The 20,720-nt window shown below is 42.7% G+C and overlaps 2 protein-coding genes and 1 pseudogene across 2 annotated transcripts in view; 2 read left to right on the top strand and 1 right to left on the bottom strand.

The window, feature by feature from the left end:
• The window catches only part of LOC129187227 (gastrula zinc finger protein XlCGF57.1-like), a 51,920-nt gene extending 42,293 nt beyond the window's left edge, over positions 1-9,627 (top strand). The window contains exons 1-3 of the mRNA XM_054786173.1: positions 2,415-5,941; positions 6,165-6,371; positions 7,420-9,627. Coding sequence (XP_054642148.1) covers positions 5,704-5,941; positions 6,165-6,371; positions 7,420-8,810 — 1,836 coding nt within the window. The 5' untranslated portion in view covers positions 2,415-5,703 and the 3' untranslated portion in view covers positions 8,811-9,627. Of the gene's footprint in view, positions 5,942-6,164; positions 6,372-7,419 lie in introns of the transcript that reaches the window.
• LOC129187840 (uncharacterized) lies at positions 533-3,918 on the bottom strand (annotated as a pseudogene).
• An 895-nt stretch (positions 9,628-10,522) lies between the features above and the next one.
• On the top strand, positions 10,523-15,907 carry LOC129187229 (zinc finger protein ZFP2-like). The gene is made up of 3 exons (XM_054786176.1): positions 10,523-10,845; positions 11,069-11,275; positions 13,361-15,907. The coding sequence occupies exons 1-3, from the start codon at positions 10,608-10,610 to the stop codon at positions 15,067-15,069; spliced, it is 2,154 nt and encodes a 717-aa protein (XP_054642151.1). The 5' UTR covers positions 10,523-10,607; the 3' UTR covers positions 15,070-15,907.
• Positions 15,908-20,720: the final 4,813 nt, after the last annotated feature.

Consider the following 20,720-nt stretch of genomic DNA (forward strand, 5'->3'; position numbering starts at 1 on the left):
TTATTGCTCTGCCATTGGAAGGGAAATCAAGATAGGAGATGTATGGTCAATGCTGAAGATGAGTGGGAAAAGGTGTTTGTTCAAATACCTGCATTAGAAGATAATGGAACAATGGCTGGGACTGATAAAGAAAAAGCAAATGTGCGGGGGGAAAAGTTTGCGGGGGTGCGTAGTGGAGACCATCTGGATGCTAATCATAGACGAGGGAAGGAGAGGATGTTAAAACCAAATAGGGATGTGTTTCTACAACAGGATGGTGAGGAGAGTGTGGTGGATGTTGAAATGAATATCAATGAATTGCTAATAGGATGAAATAAAAGTAAAGATACTGCAACAGGAGAAGACCAGTTGAGTTATATTATGTTCCACTGTGTACAGACTGTGTACATACATCTACTGATGCCTAGTCTGGACACATCTTCAGTGATGTTCCTGGGATCTTAAGACGTTTCGGGTCTTTCAACATCATACGCCCTCCTCCAGGTGACCCAGCCGGGGCTGATCAGACCCCAGCTTGTGTCCAGACGGCTAGCTAGCTTCCATGACTCCATGGCTCCCCTCTTTTGAGCCAAAGCCATCTTGAGGCTCTCTCTGCCGCATCGGTGGAACTGCGGATGGCTCTCCTCTTTCTCTCTCCCTCGATGCCTAAACTACTGAAGGCTCTGGCCAAGGATCAGGCTGCTAAACCCCTACATCCAACCTCCACAGGGAGACACCTTGTTCTCCAGCCGGCCTGCTGGCAGTCGCTGACCAGTCCTGCCTACTTGGAGAGCTTCCTCTCAAAGGCTTCATCCAGTCGATCTTCCCACGGGACTGTCAGCTCCAGCAGCACTATTTGCCTGGTGAACGCTGACACGAGGACAATATCTGGTCGCAGGGTGGTGACGGCAATGTGGCTGGGGAACTTCAGCTGATGTTCAAGATCCACCAACAACTGCCAGTCTTTTGCAGACATCAGTATGCCTGCAGATGTTGTTCTTCTGACAGGAGTTGGCTTGTCCCCAGCTCTGGTTTTGTTAAAGGGTTTTTCTTGGAGGGATGGAACTGCTTTGCCCACTCCAGTCCTGAGCTAATGGCCTCAGCGATGGTTTTAAGGACTTGGTCGTGCCTCCACCTTTACCGTCCATCTCCAGGGTTCCTCGCTTTGAACACAGCGGGCATGCTGGTGACTCTACTATGCCCCATGTGTGCAGGTTTGACGGGCTTGGAAGCACATCATACACTGCCTGGATGAGGAATTTGATGCGGTGAAGCTCAGATTTCCAAAGCTCTGCCCAAGTGACTTTCCTCTCGACCGCATTCTCCCATCTCATCTAAGCTCCCTGATGTTTCATTCCCACTGCCTTGCAGGTTCTGGTCTCCTCCACTGCTGCTCGCACCTCTTCCTGAAAAAGGCATCGCCTTTCCTTCCCCCTGGTGTTCATTTGGGGACACAGAAAGGAACCTAGCCCTGCTCGGCTTTGTGTGACCACTCCCACCAGGCTCCTGTGGTGCAGCCTTGCATCTGCCTCTTGAAGTGCTTCCTCTGCCCTCCATTTCCTGCCCGTCCTTACATGGATCCCTGCTTTAGTCACCTTTGGATCACATGAGTCCCTGTACTGAACCACTTCCCTGGCTCTGGTTACCTTGTATCCCTCCTCCAGGGATTTGAGAGGCAGTTGCAATTTGTTGGTGTTTCCATAAAGTGCAATGCTACTCATGCTCCTTGGCAATCCAAGCCATCTCCGGAGGTGGTTGCTGACCCTCCTCTCCATGGTTTCAACTGTCGAGATGGGGACTGCGTAAACAAGGAGGGGCCACAGGATCCTGGGAAGAATGCCATGTTGGTAGACCCAGGCTTTAAACTTCCCAGGCAGGCGTGACTTGTCCACAGATTTCATCCAGCCATCCAACTCAGTGCAGGTCGACTGTATAGATGTTGTGTCTCTCAGAGAGCAGTCAAAAACCTTTCCCAGGCTCTTGACTGGTTTCTCTGAGATAGTTGGGATGGCTGTGCCTGTGATGTTAAACCGGAACTTGTCTTCTACCTTTCCTTTCCTCAGCACCATTGATCTGGATTTGTCAGGTTTGAAACGCATCCAGGCCCACCCCACCAGCTTCTCAAGCCCCTTCAGAATCCACCGACAGCCTGGGACTGACTCTGTCATGACTGTGAGGTCATCCATGAATGCCCGGATGGGTGGTTGCCGTTGTCCAGATTTCGTGCGGGGCCCTCTGCACTCTGGTTCAGCAGACTTGGTGAGCATGTTCATGGCTAGGGAGAACAACGTCACAGAGATAGTGCACCCTGTGATGATACCGATGTCCACCTTGTGCCAGCTGGATGTTATTGCTCCTGAAGAGACCCTCATCCTGAAATTGTTGTAATAATCAGCGATTAGGTCTCTGCACCTGCTGGGTACGTGATGTTTCGTCAGAGTGAGCCTCCTTTCTGGACTGATGTATCGATGTAGGTGTTCTTTGCCAGGTAGATACACAGCCGTTTGGAAACAGTGCTGAAGAAAACCTTTGCCTCAATGCACAACAGGGAGATGATGCGGAACTGGTCAAGCTGGGTGGAATTTTCCTCCTTTGGGATCCAAACCCCTTCAGCAACTCTCCATTGGTCAGAGATCCTCCCTCTTCTCCAGAAAACTCGCAGGATTTTGCACAGACGCAGGAGTTTGGGACAGTTCTTATACACTTTGTATGAAGTGCCACTTGGTCCTGGAGCAGAGCTTGCCCTTGCTTTGCGGACAACCTCCCTGATTTCCGTTAGCTGCAGCTCTGACATGTCGAACTGCACTTCTGGTTCAGGGGTTCTATAAGGTTGTTACACTCGCCCAACTCCTGCTCTCTTGCGGGGTCGCCGTACGTCTCCTTCAGATGTAGGTCTATATCTTCCTGCGAGGAGACCAGTTTTCCAGAACTTACCGGAAAATATGTTGGGAAAAATATTTTATTTATTTAACAAGATATGGGAAGAAGGGAAAATACAGAAGCAATGGAAAAGTGCTTTAATTTGACCATTTAATAAACCCGGTAAGGATCCAAAACACCCTGTGAATTATCGACCTATTGCTCTAACATCACATCTGTGCAAATGGATGGAGAAAGTTCTAGTCAGAAGACTTGATTATTTCCTTGAAAGTCGAGAGTTACTTGCAAACTATAAGTGTGGTTTAGAAAAGGACGATCAACAATGGACGCTGTAGTGAGAGTAAGTCATGAAATAGAGAAAACCTTTCAAATGAAAGACTTGATGAATATTGTATTCTTTGATGTTGAAAAGGCTTATGATTCCATGTGGCAGGAAGGATTACTGGTTAAGATGAATCGGATGGGAATTAGAGGTAGGTTCTATAACTGGGTCCTTGATTTCATCCATCCATCCATCCATCCATCCATCCATCCATCCATTTTCTATACCGCTTCTTCCTCATTAGGGTCGCGGGGGCATGCTGGAGCCTATCCCAGCTGACTTTGGGCGACAGGCGGGGTACACCGGGGTCCGATTTCATATCGGACAGAAAATTCAAAGTTAAAATAGGATCAGAAGAATACAGTATAGCAAATGGTATTCCACAGGGGAGTGTAATTAGCCCAGTTTTGTTTAACGTAATGATAAATGATATATTCATGAATCTGGATAGAAGGATTGGGTCGGCCCTATATGCAGATGATGGAGTGATTTGGACAAGGGGACGAGATTCTATAAATGTGACAAGTAAAATGGAGGAAGCAATAAAGAAGATAGAACAATGGTCATATGACTGGGGATTTAAGCTATCACCCAATAAAACATGTTACATGATGATTACCAAGAAAAAAGGCATGAAAAATCAGAACCTGATGCTGTATGGACAAAACATTGCAAAAGTAGACAATTTGAAATACCTTGGTATGTGGCTCGATCAGAAAGGCACATGGAAGACCCATGTGGAAAAGGTAGAAGAGAAATGTAAGAGGATAATAAACTTAATGAGAGCTGTCACAGGTAAGGAGTGGGGGGCAGATAAACAATCACTGATGTGTAAATATAGAGCTTTGATGAGAGCAACTATAGAATATGGAAGTTTTGTTTATGGAGCTGCAGCTAAAACACATTTAATGAAAATAGAAAGAAATCTTCCCAAAGCATTTAGGATAAGTACAGGTGCAATCACATCAACACCAATGAAAGCAATGCAGGTGGAGTTAGGAGAAGTAGCGTATGACCTGAGAAGAGATCAACTTATGTTGACATACTGGAGTAGACTTAAAGGATGTAGGCATGGACATCTGGCCAAGGATGTGATGGAGGAACGTTGGGAGGATAATACAACTAAAAGTAACAGCTTTGGGTGGGTAATTAAAGATAGAACATAAAAAATATACATATTAATAATTCTACACCCATAAGCAATATTCCTATCTGGCCATTTCCTAAACCTGAAGTAGATATATACATAACATTGTAAAAAAATAAATGGAAAGATAGTGAAAAAGGGCATAAGGCAAGTCAATATATTAAAAACAAATATTATGGTTACTTAGATATGTATACAGATGGATGAAAAAGCGAAGAAGGGAAGGTGGGGATTGGAATCTATGTACCAACAATGAATTATAGCATCATTAAAAGATTACCTGACCAGCTCTCGGTTTATACAGCAGAAATGATGGCAATTATTATAGGCTTGCAATGGATAGAGGAAATAAAACCAGATAGAGGGGTATGATGTGTGGACTCTCTGGCAGCATTATATAGTATTAAAAATATGGAATCAAGTGGAGAGGATTTACTATTAGAAATACATCAAAGCCTGTTCCAACTACACATGTTAAAAATAGAAATAAGATTCTGCTGGGTGCCTGCACGTGTAGGGGTGGAGGGGAATGAGGTGGCAGATAAAATGGCTAAAATGGGAATTAGAAGGAATGAAATTATAGATATACCTGCTGGTAAAGGCGAAGTAAAGGCAATAATCAAAAAACAAATGATGGAGAAATGGCAAAATAGGTGGGACGAGGGTAGTAGCAGGAGGAAGTATTATAAAGTACAAAAATCTATCAGTGCACAAGGGGTGAAGAGAAAAAACAGAAAAGAGGAAATAGTGTTAACTAGGATGAGGTTCAATCCCACCGGGTTCAATGACAAGATGTTTTTGATAGGGAAATGTAAATCAAAAGTATGTATGGAATGCAAAAGTATAGAGAACGTAGAACACATATTACTACACTGCAAGAGATATCGGGAAGAACGTGTAACGTTAAGGAAAAGAATTAAGAAGATAGGAAGGGAATGGAGCATTGAGGGTATCTTAGGAACAGGTGGGGAGGGGGTTAGAAATATATACAGAGGGCAGTGATAGAATATTTGAAGGACACAGGATTATGTAATAGAATATAGATAATTATTAGAATATTTTATTATAGTATTATAAAGATCATTATTAGTAGTAGTATAAGTAGTTTCCTCATTATCTAAGTTAGCATAAAGTAAGATACTGTATATGGCCCATGTTACATACTCTGGTACAGTAGGTGGCGGTATGCACCTTTTCAAGTCATGGTTGCAACCCGCCATTAAACTAAAAGGAGAAGAAGACGAAGAAGAAGGGTGACGTTGCGGAGGTGGTGTTACCGCAGTGCATTGTGGGCTTGGAGGGAAAACAAAACGTTTGTCGACGCCGACTACATGTTCGCCGTTGCCCTTGTGTTTTGTTGTAACAAGTGGAAAACATGGTGCAAACGTGTTGTGTTATCAACTGCCACAATCGTTCACGCGATCGCTTCGGGAATAAAAAGGATGGGGGGAGATTTTTCTCATTTCCGACGTGGAAGCAAAGCCAAGGAGCTGTGATCTGTGAGCTAACAAAGAGACGCCGAATGGCCTGGATAGCAGCCGTGAGACGACCAAACATCACTTTCAACGCCATCACCCGACACATGTTGGTGTGTTCACGGCATTTTCACACTGGTAAGTTTGAATCAAAGCATGTGTTTTGCTCTTTCACACCTAGCATTTAGTAGGCCGCTAGCGTTAGCCAAGCTAGCTGAGGGCACCGAACAAAGTACCGTGTTTTGGGAATAAAACACGTTGTCTGCTGACTTTGAGTGATTTGTAAGCTCAAGAATGAACGAAAGAACCGTGATCAATGTACACAGTTTTAAAAGTAATAAGGGGAGTGTGTGTTTTTCAGGGAGACCTGCTAATGAAATGGATGAAAGCCATCCAGACTGGGCACCCTCATTACATCTCGGACACACGGAGGTGAAAGCTGCAGATAACGAGAGACTACAGATAACATTGCACGAGGAGGAACTTTCTCCAACAAGAGAGGAGAACGAGCGACTACGACAACAACTGGAAGATGTTTGCAAGACTCAAGTTGTGCTGCACGTTGAAGGTATGTTTCATGTTCACTAACCTTCTACGTAGGCTTTAAACACACTTTTTATATCTTATTTACATGTAACACAAATAAGTTATTCAGTTAAAATCTATGCTGTCAAAAAGTCGTTTTTACTAAGCTCATGGCTAGTGAGTGCACTAACTGCTTTGCAGTGCACTGAGAGGTTCGCGTTGCTGCGCACTAAGAAAAGAGTCATCACAGCGCATCACTGTTCCATATAGAGTGATACCTCCGTTAACGTCCACCACGGTTAGTGCTTTTTTTGCATTTTTTTTATAACATCCAAAACATTTTGTGAAAATGTTGCCTTTGTTTGCGTTTTCCCGCTTGGTTAGTGCGCAATATGGTGCACGGTTTGTTTCCGCAGCGGCAGGTGTTGAAACTCTGTAACCTGTACGAGCCGATGGCAGCAGGGGCCATTTTGTGCTGTTAAAATGAAAGACCGGTGCAGCACCAAGCAAGTAATGTGGCCTCCTTGTACCTTTTGCCGCTGAGAAGGTCGGGATGGGTCCTCCGTCTTTATGAAAAGCTTGACAGAGACACCAAACAGGATGGCGCGGTGTGGTGGGTTTATGATAATAAGTTTTGATGATGATGAGACCAAACCAGGAGAGCAAACAGATACCCTGCATGTGAAGTGATGGCAGATGGCGTGCAGCATGTAAAACTATAATTATTGTAATAATTATAAACATTTGTGTTGTGTTAGGATTTTTGGGTATGTGGAACGGATTAATTAGATTTACATTATTTTCTATGGGAAAATTTGCCTTGGTTAGAGTCCGTTTGGTTTGACCTTCTGGAACGGAATAATGATATTCATGAAACAATGCTATAAAGGAAAACTTGATGGACATCCATATCCTGGAACATACTACACAGTACTGCAGGGCATGGTTGGGGCACACAAATATTTCAAATTAGCTCCTTACGCCAGTTTTGCTGACAGAAACATGAAAATACCAAGAATCCATCATTAAAACCAAACAGTATTTTTTTTGCACAATAAGATTCCATAATAATTCCTGTTTGTGTCCTGCAGACACCCAGCAGCTGATAGGTCGTCAAGAAGAATGCCCCCCTCAGCAGCTGGGGGGGAGTTCCACTTTGGAGCAGGAGGAGCCGCAGCCTATTAAAGAGGAAGAGGAAGAGCCAAAGCCCCCCTATGTTAAAGAGGAAGAACTCTCGATCACTCAGGAGGAAGAGTGTCTTCTAGGACCAGAGGAGACTGATCTCGCCAGGTTGCCACTGACTGGTGTCTCTGTGAAGACCGAAGACGATGAAGACAAACCACTTGAGTCCTCACAGCTTCATCATAGTCCAAGTGAGGAGAAGAGAGAGGCGGAGCCTTCAAGCAGCAGCTCAACACAACACATGACAAGAGAAGCTGATGGAGACCACTGTGGAGGATCACAAGCAGACAACCTCTTAGCTCCACTGTCAGATAGTGATGACATAACGTCTCACTCTCCTGAAGATGAAGACAACCAAGCATCTTTGAGCAGCGATACAGACTGTGAAGGTGGTAGGACGACTCACACTGACGAGAAACACTCTGAATGCTCTAAAAAGAAGACAGGTCAAAAATGTTTTGACTGCTCAGTTTGTGATAGAAGATTTTCTTCCAACAGTCATTTGATTCGACACATGAGAACACACACGGGAGAAAGACCTTTTGGTTGCTCAAATTGCGGAAGACGTTTTGCTGAAAAGGCAAGTATGGTATCACACAAGAGAACGCACACAGGAGAAAAACCCTTTAGTTGCTCAGAATGTGGAAAAAGCTTCACTCTCAAGAAAAGCATGCAATTACACATGAAAACGCACACAGGAGAAAAACCTTTTAGTTGCTCAGACTGTGGAAAATGCTTCACTGACAAGAAAGGCATGCAAAGACACGTTATAATACATACAGGAGAAAGACCTTTTAGTTGTTCAGACTGTGGCAAAAGCTTCATGCGAAAGTCAGACATGCAAGTACATATGAGGTCACACACCAATGAGAAACCTTTTAGTTGCAAAGACTGTGGCAAAAGCTTTACTCTAAGGAAAGTCATGCAGTTACACATGAGAAGACACATAGGAGAAAAACCTTTTGGTTGCTCAAACTGTAGCAAACGCTTCATTCAAAAATCAGATATGCAGTTACACATGAGAATACATACAGGAGAAAAGCCTTTTGGTTGCTCAGACTGTGGCAAAGGCTTCGTTCAAAAGTCAGACATGCAAACACACATGAGAACGCACACGGGAGAAAAACCTTTCAGTTGCTCAGCCTGCTTTAAAAGTTATACTACCAAATTAAATTTGGTAAAACACATGAGAACACACAGAGGGGAAAAGCCTTTTAGTTGCTCTGACTGTGGTAAAAGCTTCACTACCAAAGTAAATGTGGCAAAACACATGAGAACACACAGGGAAAACATTTTTTAAGCTCAAATTTTGGCGACACATTTCCTTTTGAAGTCTTCATTAAATAGACACATGCAGAGTCACTGACGGTCTGGTGCTGACTTTGTGTCAAATGGATCCCAAAAGTTCAATGTGGTTGGCACACCCATGCCTTTCTCTCTGCCTGTCAGCTCCAAATTAAAAACTAAGCCCCCCCCTAATATATTGTCTTATGCTGTATTTTATTGTGGACATTGAATGCAACGCCTAATCGTTTTTGATGAGTCTGTCAAGATCCGAGTATGTTCTACAATGAATCTGTTTGAGCAGGGGTGTCCAAACCTTTTCCACAGAAGGCCACATACAGAAAAATCAAAGGATGAGAGGGGCCACTTTGATATTTTTGTGCATTAAAAAAAATGTATAAAAAGGCTTGAAAAACCTATTTACATGTATTTAAACACAAAATGTTATGCTATTAATTACTAGTATAAACACTTCAGATTTGTTTTTTATATTGTGCCTTTTTGCTGTATTTTTTTGTGATTAATTTGAATTCTTTCAATGTGTGGCGGGCCAATATTAAACAAGTCACGGGCTGTAAATGGCCCCTGGGCCAAACTTTGGACAGCACTGTGTTCGATAGAGCTTGTTGTTTTATTTTTCATGACTTGTTTTGGTCAGAGGGCGCTATGTGTACACTGCTTGATTGTTTGGGGGCGTTAACACAAGGAAGCATCAGTCTTCACCTCTTGTGGCGGGAAATGTTTGTTTGCTGGATTCTATGGATTTTAACAGGTTGGACCACTGAAATTGTAATCTATGAGATTTTAATAGATTGTCAATAAAGCTGTAATTGTGATTTTTAACTCAAGTATGCGTCTGGAGGTCTCTGATTTGACTTTACCACTTACCAATAAGCAGTGACATGAAGTGATGTTCATCATGGCTTCCACAACAACCTTCTCCACATGTTGTGCAAAGGGCAGAAAACACCCAAATGTCGGATTCTGCAGAGCTTCCTTAGAAAGCTTGCTTCCGTGTTTCCTCCAAATACGCTCCCTGCCTCCTCTGTAAACAGACCCCACCCACTCTGCTTCTATTATTGCCCCGTCTTCCCGGAGCTGCCGTGACATGGTCTCTATGATTACCGTAATGACAGGTATATCACTAAAAAGCACACACTCTTCCTTCAGAAACTGCTGGAATCATTTTGATAGTTCAAGACTTACAGTAATTTGAAACTAGCATTGCATATCCCATCGCCGGCTGCAGCTTCCATGTTAAAGGTTTCAAAAAATTACTTGGAAATGTCCAGATTGAAAGGCTTAAGGAGTCGGGTGTGGTCCGTGGGCCGTAGTCTGCCCAGGTCTGCTGTGGGCTATGTGGTGAAAACATTCATTTGTAACAGAGTCCCGAAGAGAGATACCGAGACTTTCTGTTCTTTTTTTTGCTGAATTTCGGCCTTTATTTTGGTTGTGTTACTGAATGATTTACTTACAAGTTTTTTTTCTTCAAAAGAATCTTAATATTCTTATTTAAAAATAAGTAATTTTATGTGGATTAAAAAAACAGTGATGTCGTCTAACGAAGTGGGCATTTAAATGGTTAAAAATATATACATTAAATATATAATTTTATTTTTTGATTAGGACTGAATAAGATTAAAAGATTCGAGAAAAAATTGAATAAAAAATCAGGACGTGTTTGAGGGTGACGTTGCGGAGGTGGTGTTACCGCAGTGCATTGTGGGCTTGGAGGGAAAACAAAACGTTTGTCGACGCCGACTACATGTTCGCAGCTGCCCTTGTGTTATTTTGGTTGTAACAAGTGGAAAACATGGTGCAAACGTGTTGTGTTATCAACTGCCACAATCGTTCACGCGATCGCTTCGGGAATAAAAAGGATGGGGGGAGATTTTTCTCATTTCCGACGTGGAAGCAAAGCCAAGGAGCTGTGATCTGTGAGCTAACAAAGAGACGCCGAATGGCCTGGATAGCAGCCGTGAGACGACCAAACATCACTTTCAACGCCATCACCCGACACATGTTGGTGTGTTCACGGCATTTTCACACTGGTAAGTTTGAATCAAAGCATGTGTTTTGCTCTTTCACACCTAGCATTTAGTAGGCCGCTAGCGTTAGCCAAGCTAGCTGAGGGCACCCAACAAAGTACCGTGTTTTGGGAATAAAACACGTTGTCTGTTGACTTTGAGTGATTTGTAAGCTCAAGAATGAACGAAAGAACCGTGATCAATGTACACAGTTTTAAAAGTAATAAGGGGAGTGTGTGTTTTTCAGGGAGACCTGCTAATGAAATGGATGAAAGCCATCCAGACTGGGCACCCTCATTACATCTCGGACACACGGAGGTGAAAGCTGCAGATAACGAGAGACTACAGATAACATTGCACGAGGAGGAACTTTCTCCAACAAGAGAGGAGAACGAGCGACTACGACAACAACTGGAAGATGTTTGCAAGACTCAAGTTGTGCTGCACGTTGAAGGTATGTTTCATGTTCACTAACGTAACCACTACACTGCTGATGGGGATGTCATACAGCTTCATGTCAAAAAATCTGAACTATCCCTTGAAGCTTTAAACACACTTTTTATGTCTTTATATAGAACGCCAAAAAGTTATTCGATCAAATTGTACGCTGTCAAAAAGTCAGTCGTTTACGAATATGACTGGTTTGGACCCAGTGCACTGAGTGGTTCGCACTAAGAAGAGAGGAGAGGCTAACCACACCCTCGTCTCAGGTTTCTGCCCCCCGTGCTTGATCGGGAAATGTGCACAATCAGTGATTTTTACTCATTAAATGTTAAAACCATACAGAAAATACATTTATAACGCAGTCCAATGGCTAATACTTTCGTTTTTCACCACCTGTCCCATACAGAGTGATACCTTGGTTAACATCCGCCATGGTTAGCGCGTTGGTTTAACATCCAAAGTTTTTGCTGAAATTGGTTGGCGTTTGCCGGCTTCGTTAGCGTTTGTTGTGGAAAAAAAATATTTTTTAAGAAAAGAGAATGCGTGAAATAAAGACCGGGAATTTGAGAAGTTTATTTCTTTTACAAAAGATGTCAGACAGCATACAGAGTGCATGGCTTTCTGCAGATGTCTGGCAAAGACTGGCCTCCTGACTGCAACCCTCTATACTCCATTGCATGCAAATTAATTACATTGGAAAATTTGTCTATGGCATCAAAAGGTAATACTTGGATGTCTTAAGGACCCCCTACTGGTACTTACTGGGGAGAGCTGATCAAACAGTGATATCCTGGTTGATCGTTCACCTGACCTGACAGAGACGCCCTGTGTTGAAATGTAACACTCAGAGTCCCCAAACAATATGTAGACTCAAATAACATGCGACTGAAGTAAACTATACATTTTCCCATCACACGTGCAATATGGCGTGTGGTTTGTTTACGCGGCCATCTTGGATCACGCACCCAAGACGAAATCTCGCGATACTTGCACGTGAACGTGCATTGCATTGTGAGTCGCGGGCGCCGTTTTTAGGACAACAGCATTTATATCAGAGTTGCTGCAGCCAAAGAGAGATACACAACATAAGACAACGTGTTTTTTCGGTTAACAAATTACTGTTATATGGTTCTCTTTTTTTTTTCTTGTTCACGGGTGTGCATTACAGGTAAAATTATGTTATGTGTTCATTTCTCCATGTCACGTGTCATGTTTGTGCCATCCCCGCGACCCTAATGAGGATAATCGGCATAGAAAATGGATGGATAACTGGTTGGATGTTTGTGGCATTGTGTTTTTAATGTAAAACTGTGCATGTTAAAAAGGCTTTAACAGATAGATACTTTATTAATCTCCAAGAAAAATTCACATTTCCAGCAGCTCTGCAAAAATGTCATGATGAACTTAATCACAAAATAAAACAGCCAAGGCAAGACATAAGAGATAAGATAAAATAGAAGAAGAAATAAATACTGAACAGATCACATCAAATTTGTAATAACATTACCTAATAAGATAATAAGTTACATTTTTTAAAAATGGAATAAAGTACAAAGACCTCTGATAGATTTTTTTGCGACAGGAGTGCAGAAACAGTAAAAAAAAGGGATTGCCCTCCAAGCATAATCGCTTCTCCTCCGCCTTTTTCTTTGCAAGACTAGGTAAAAGTAATATAAAATGTTCATTCGTCCATTCATTTGTCATTGTAATTATTTTTCCACCATTTTCTGCATGCAAAACCATAATGATTGTCCATGAAATGCGTTTTATTTTAAGATTTGTGGGTGTCTGTAGTGGATTAATTGGATTTACATTATTTTTTATGGGAAAACATGTCTTAGTTTGAGCCTGCTTTGGTTTGAGTTCGACCGTTGGGAACGGAATATTGACGTAAACCAAGGCACCACTGTACTGTATAATCGGGCCTTACATAAATTGTTCCATTATACAATGGCACCCTCTGCTGAAGCTCCTGACGCCAGTTTTGCTGACAGAAACATGAAAATACCAGTGACCCATCATTAAAACTATCAGGAAACGTTTTTTTGACAGTGCACAATAATATTCCACAATAATTCCTGTTTGTGTCCTGCAGACACCCAGCAGCTGAGTGGTTGTCAAGAAGAACGTTCCCCTCAGCAGCTGGGGGGGAGCACCACTTTGGAGCAGGAGGAGCCACAGCCTATTAAAGAGGAAGAGGAGGAGCCACAGCCCTCTGACATTATAGAGGAAGAAGAAGAGCCAGAGCCCACACACATTAAAAAGGAAGAGGAGGAGTCAAAGCCCCCCTATGTTAAAGAGGAAGAACTCTCGATCACTCAGGAGGGAGAGTGTCTTCTAGGGCCAGAGGAGACTGATCTCGCCAGGTTGCCACTGACTGGTGTCTCTGTGAAGACCGAAGACGATGAAGACAAACCACCTGAGTCCTCACAGCTTCATCATAGTCCAAGTGAGGAGAAGAGAGAACCTTCAAGCAGCAGCTCAACACAACACATGACAACAGAAGCTGATGGAGACCACTGTGGAGGATCACAAGCAGACAACCTCTTAGCTCCACTGTCAGATAGTGACGACATAACGTCTCACTCTCCTGAAGATGAAGACAACCAAGCATCTTTGAGCAGCGATACAGACTGTGAAGGTGATAGGACGACTAACACTGACAACAAACACTCTGAAGGTTCTAAAAAGAAGACAGGTAAAAGACGTTTTAACTGCTCAGTTTGTGATAAAAGATTTTCTGTTAAAGGTTCTTTGACTCGACACATGAGAACACACACGGGAGAAAAATGTTTTACTTGCTCACACTGTGGTAAAGGCTTCACCCAAAACATACACATGTGTAGACACATGAGAGTACACACAGGAGAAAGACCTTTTAGTTGCTCAGACTGTGGTAAAGGCTTTGCTGAAAAGGCAAGTATGGTGTCACACATGAGAACGCACACAGGAGAAAAACCTTTTAGTTGCTCAGACTGTGGTAAACGCTTCACGGATAAGAAAGGCAGACAACTACACATGAGAATACATACAGGAGAAAGACCTTTCAGTTGCTCAGACTGCGGTAAAAGCTTCACTCGAAAGATACACATGCAATTACATATGAAAACGCATACAGGAGAAAAACCTTTCAGTTGCTCAGACTGTGGCAAAAGTTTCATTCAAAAATCAGACATGCAATTACATATGAGAACACACACAGGTGAAAAACCTTTCAGTTGCTCATACTGTGGTAAAGGCTTCACTGATAAGAAAGGCATGCAACGACACATAAGAAGACATACAGGAGAAAAACCTTTCAGTTGCTCGGCCTGTGGCAAAAGCTTCATTCAAAAGTCAGACATGCAATTACACATGAGAACGCACACGGGAGAAAAACCTTTTAGTTGTTCAGACTGTGGCAAAAGCTTCATTAAAAAGTCAAAAATGCAATTACATATGAGAACACACACAGGAGAAAAACCTCACAGTTGCTCATACTGTGGCAAACACTTCACTGGTAAGAAAGGCATGCAACAACACATGAGGACACACACAGGAGAAAGACCTTTCAGTTGCTCGGCCTGTGGCAAAGGCTTCATTGAAAAGTCAAAAATGCAAGTACATATGAGAACACACACAGGAGAAAAACCTTTCAGTTGCACATACTGTGGTAAACACTTCACTCATAAGAATGGCATGCAACGACACATGAGAACGCATACAGGAGAAAGACCTTTCAGTTGCTCAGACTGTGGCAAAAGTTTCACGAGAGCAGGAAATGCAAAGACACATCAGAACACCTGCAGGAGAAAAACATTGTAGTTGCTTAGACTGTGATAAAAGCTTCACTTCACTACCAAAGTAAATGAGGTAAATGAGAACGCACAAGGGAAAAAATGTAGTTGCTCAAATTGTGTCAACACATTTCCTCGGAAGTCCTCGCTGAACAGAAACATGCAGAGACACTGATGGTCTACTGAAGTTAAAGGTGTTTTATTTGACTGCATGCCGTAATTGCTCAATGCTGTGACTGATGAAGCCGCTTCCTGTTTGGTTATGTCCACAATTGGTCTGGAAAGTAGTGATTCGATTCCTTTTACTGTTAGAGCAGAGGTGTCCAAACTTTTTCCCCAGAAGGCCGCCGCATACAAAAAAATCTAAGGATGCGAGGGGCCACTTTATACATCAAAATTGTATAAACAGGCAAAAAAAACTGTTTACATGTTTTGGAAGGAAAATGCACTTTGTTTGGAATTTGGGGGGTGTTGCCACCCCCTCCCATACCTTACCACTTTCAGGAGTAACTGAAAAACCCGCTTGTTCCGCACTGCTTTTAACAGATAACTCCTTAAAACGTACATCACATTGCAGTCTCTTAATCTGGTCTTTTGTATGTCCATTTAACTGCTCTGCTTTTTGGCTTTCACTTTCCACTGTTATTTTGCCGTTTTGCACACTTGTGTTTGTTTGCTTTTCCCATGTAAATGTATTATTGCTGTTCTTATTTTGTCCATCATCCACGATTCTTATGTGAGACATGAACACATATGTCTTTCTCTTATATAATAGATAAAAAGAGACGGCTCGAGCTAATGTGCAGCTTTTACTGCACATTATGGGATCCTGCCTACAAAGGCCGCTATTAAAACACTTCCAACAATGTTTTATGGTGTTGTATACATGCTGTGACCATGTAGTAACAGGTACATTGATGATGCCATGTAATGCTTACTGTATTTTGTTCATTTTCAATAAATAATTACAGTAGACGCCCCTACAACATAAATCATCCGTTCCGAGAACCTTTATGTTATAGGGTTTTTATGTTATACAAAGTGTAAAATACATGTAAATAGCCTAATCCGTTCCAAGATCTTTCCGGACTCACCCCTTTGGCACTTCAAAATATTCAAAGTCCACCATATTTCGTGGACTTTGAATATTTTAAAGAGTGTAAGAGTCAGCTGGTCTCACAGACAAACGCGCACACACTACACGATAATGCTGTGTGCAAAATTTTAATTTGTAACTTAATTGTTTAAGTTAAAGGACGACTACGAAGACAAAGGGAGCTTGAAGGGAGCAGCCTGTCTATCACACACAAACATGGAAGCGCTGGATACGTCAGCCAATGAGATAAGAGCGTAGGCGGTGCCCCGATAATCAGCCAATGAGAGTGTGAAGCGTCAGAAGGCGTCACCAAGTGGTACTCCGTCTCTCTGTCGCTTGCATGGCCTTTGTTATATGAAATTCCTTTTATAATATGATGCAGACACTTTACATAAATTATTTACGTTCGGTGGAATTTACGTAAAAGAATGTTTACGTTATGCGAGGTACTACTGTACACAGTTTGCCGGAACTTCCTTTCTCGGCGCATTGATTTCACATAGCAGTAATGAGCTCTCTTTGATCTGTTTTTATATCTTTCGAACGAACAGAAAAGAGAGACATAACACTTCAGCTTTGTTTTTTAAAATGTTCCTTTTTGCTGTACTTTTCTTATTTTTGCTTGGGGCTTTTGCGTTTAATTTTATTTCTGCAACGTGCAGCGGGCCAGTAATGAAGGAGTCACGTTGTCAAGTTGTTTTATGGATCGCCGTTTGAAAGCTATTGAGAACCTCCGCGGTACACCTCAGCAAACGTGCGGAGCGGCGGCACCTGTGCTGGCGGAAGCACCAGCCACGCCGGCTCCTGAGCCAGAGAAGGAGAACGTGTTGGCCCCAGTCTCCGGCATAGAGCACAGTCTTGAAAAAAGGTTCGGAGGCCCCCGAGAACCCCAAAAGCAACAGCGCAGCGCAAAGGTGGAATAATGGACACTCGTTCGAAAAGAGATCAGCGGAGAAATATTGGAATAATTGGCACCGCAGCTGAGAACAACATCCCAGTCATTAGAACTAAACTGGTGAGTGTTTTTGCCACTCGGTTCTCTCCGGAGCTTGATGCTGACACCCTGTCTTCCTATCTGGCTGAGAAACTGGGGAAGCAGGTGACCTGTCAGAAAATTTATTCCACACTCAACAGATTCAGTTCATTCCAGGTCACGGTCGTGAAACGAAGTGTCAGAAATATACGATCCACAACTTTGGCCAGCGGGGACGTATGTCCGCCGCTATTTTGAGGCTCGCAGACCCAAAGCTAACACTGGCGACAACTCAGAAGAATAAAAAAGGGACCAAGCAAGAGTTTCATCTTTACAGTAGCCAGTCTGATATTTTACTGAGTAAAATTTAATTGCCAAAAAGTACAGTAACGTGTCGTGATATGATTTGTAAGAATGTGCAACATGGCCTAGAGTTGTGCTCCCTGTATGAGAAAACTAGAATCCCTGATTATCTCAAGCAAGTCTCTCAATGGAACAAAAAAGTATAAAGCCAAGCCAGGCTGGAATGAATATGCAGAAGAGCTTCATGCTGAGGCCAGAGGAGCTTTTAAACTGTGGGTCTGTGTAGGCTCTCAGTCGTACAGGAGTTGTCCATCGAGGGAAAGGCTTCTTGAGACGTCATCTGTACTTCTGTGAAGAAGGTGTCGGACGTTTCGCTCCTCGAAGAGCTTCGTCAGCGAACTAACAAGTGCTGGTAGCCTAGGCCTTAAATACAGTAAGAGTGGGCGGAATTGGTGTGCCAACACCCTCCTCCTATTGGTTCCTTACACTAAGCCTGGGCGGAGTAGTGGTATAATCCTCTCCTGCCATTAGCACCTCCGAACAAAGGGAAGAGTAGCTCCCTGAATTGGGTATGAACGACTCTGATACTGGCTCGTTAGCATCTATTGTTCTGGCTCGGCCCTGGCTTCACCTCATTTGCAAGACTAAGAGCTGTCGGTTTTGGTCTCAGTAACCTGCTGAACACAGGGTCCAAATTAAACCTCAAACCACCATTCCGATTCAATGATGGGTTCTGTTGTTTGACAAAAATAGCTTCCTTTACTCCTCTTTCAAACCATCTGTTTTCTTTGGCCAAAATCTTTACCTCGCTGTCCTGAAAAGAGTGATTGGTTGCTTTCAGGTGTAGATGTACTGCTGATTGAGGTCCACTAGAATTGTCCCTGCGATGTTGATAAAGCCTTTTTTGGAGCATTTGCTTAGTTTCCCCAATGTAGTGCTCTTTGCATTCCTCATCTTTACAGTGGATGGAATAGACCACATTGCTCTGTTTTAGGTTTGGAGCCTTGTCTTTAGGATGCACTCGTTTTTTACTGGTTTAAAATAGGTAGGAATTTTGTGTTGCCATAAGATCCTCTGGAGTTTTTCGGAGACCCCCGCTACATAAGGGACTACCACTCCTCTCCTTTTTGCTTCTGTGGGCTTTTGGGTTTCTTTCCCTACTCTCTTCTTTTGACATTTGTTAAAAGCCCACCGTGGGTACCCACAGGTTGAGAGCGCTCTCTGGACATGTTGTATCTCCTTTTTCCTTCCCTCAGCACTAGTTGGTATTTGTTCCGCTCTATGTTGGAGGGTCCTAATAACCCCTAGTTTATGTTGTAGTGGATGGTTTGATTCAAAAAGCAGGTATTGGTCAGTGTGTGTGGCCTTTCTAAAGACCTCTGGAAATAGCTGTCTGTCCTCTCCTATAATTACCTTGCAGTCTAAGAAGGCTAGTTGGTTCTCTTTAGCGTCCTCGCGAGTAAATTTGATATTGGTGTCCACCGCATTGATATGATCTGTGAAAGACTGAATTTCCTGTTTTTTGATTATGACAAAGGTGTCATCCACGTATCTAAACCAGTGCCTTGGTTTTGTCCGCTGGTTAGTTCGCTGACGAAGCTCTTCGGATGAGGAGCGAAACGTCCGACACCTTCTTCACAGAAGTACAGATGACGTCTCAAGAAGCCTTTCCCTCGTTTTAAACTGTGGGTTGAGGCAAGAAAACCTAAACATGGTCCCTTATTTGACTATAAGAAACAGGCAAATGCAAATTTCAAATATATCCTACGACTTATTAACAGGAATGAAAATACATTGAGGTCAGACTCACATGCAAAAAATACAAAAAAAATTGGTTTATTGAATTTTGGAAAGAAAGCAAAAGATTGAACACTTTTAAAACGTCTTTGCCAACAAATACAGATGGGGCAAACGGATCAGATGAAATGACTCAGTTATGGCAGAAACATTACTATGTGCTGTTTAATTGTGTCAAAAGTAGTTCCTTTGTGGTGGACAATGTAGACAAAGATGAAGATGTGACTATTTCTGTACGAGAAGTCAATGAGATTGTGATGAAGCAATAATAAGGCCTGTGGTGCAGACAAGATATCCACTGAGCATTTAAAATTCGCCAGCAGAAAACTTTATCCTCTGTTAGCAATATGTTTTATTGGGTTTTTAATTCATGGTACCTTACCAAAGTCTATACTGTCTGCTATCTTAGTGCCCTTTGTGAAAAATAAAGCTGGAAAAATAAATAGTACAGACAATTATCGTCCTATAGCTCTGGCAAGTAGCTGATCAAAGGTCCTGGAAAGGGCCATGTTGAATAGGATGGGGAAGTTTATCATCAGCTTGGCTTCAAATCCAAGCTTGGCACAGACATGTGCATTTTTGCCTTAAAGGAGATGATGGATCTGTACAACAGGCACAATACTACCATGTTTGTTTGCTTTATTGACGCCTCAAAGGCTTTTGACCATATAGATCATGAAAGGTTATTTCACAAATTGTATAATAGAGGTGTCCCAAAATATTGAATAAGAATGTTCGTGTTTTGGTCTGCTCAGTGGGGAAACTTTGTATCATGTCCCTTTCATGTTGGTAACGGCGTGCGGCAAGGCAGCGTTTTGTCTCCCTGTCTTTTTAACACGTGTATGGATGATGTATCTAAGCTGCTGAATGAATGCAGGACTGGCTGCCGGGTTGGTGATACTACCATAACCCACCTGATGTATGCTGACCATCTGGTGATCTTCTGTCCATACAGTGCTGGTCTACAGCAGCGGTTAAGGGTTTGTTCACAGTACGGCCTAGACTTTGATATGAAATCTAATTCAGAAAAGAGCAACATCATGACTGTCAGGAGTAAAGAGGACATGAAACTAACTTTCCCTGACTTCTCACTGGCAGACAACATCCTCAAAGTCTAAGATGAGGTGAAATATTTGGGCCATTACATATCCGCTGACCTGACAGATGATAGAGACGTTTACAGACAATGTTGTATGCAATATGCACAAGCTAATGTGCTGGTTCGTACCTTTTCTATGTGCTCAGTATCCGTTAAAACTGCACTTTTAAAAGCATATTGTACTCCTGTGTATACTGCCCACTTGTGGCAGCATTATAAAAAGTATACGGTATACATAAACTTCAGCTGGCATACAACGATGGCATGAGGATGCTGCTTAAGGTGCCCCCCTGGACTAGTGCCAGTCACATGTTTGTTCAGGCTGCTGTGTTTCGGATGTACGTGTAGGCTAACATGCTATGGAAACAGCATCTTATGTGTGCTGACCAACCTGTACAAACAGATAGCCAT

Source organism: Dunckerocampus dactyliophorus, chromosome 9, assembly GCF_027744805.1.
Source record: "Dunckerocampus dactyliophorus isolate RoL2022-P2 chromosome 9, RoL_Ddac_1.1, whole genome shotgun sequence".
Taxonomy (NCBI): Eukaryota; Metazoa; Chordata; class Actinopteri; order Syngnathiformes; family Syngnathidae; genus Dunckerocampus; species Dunckerocampus dactyliophorus.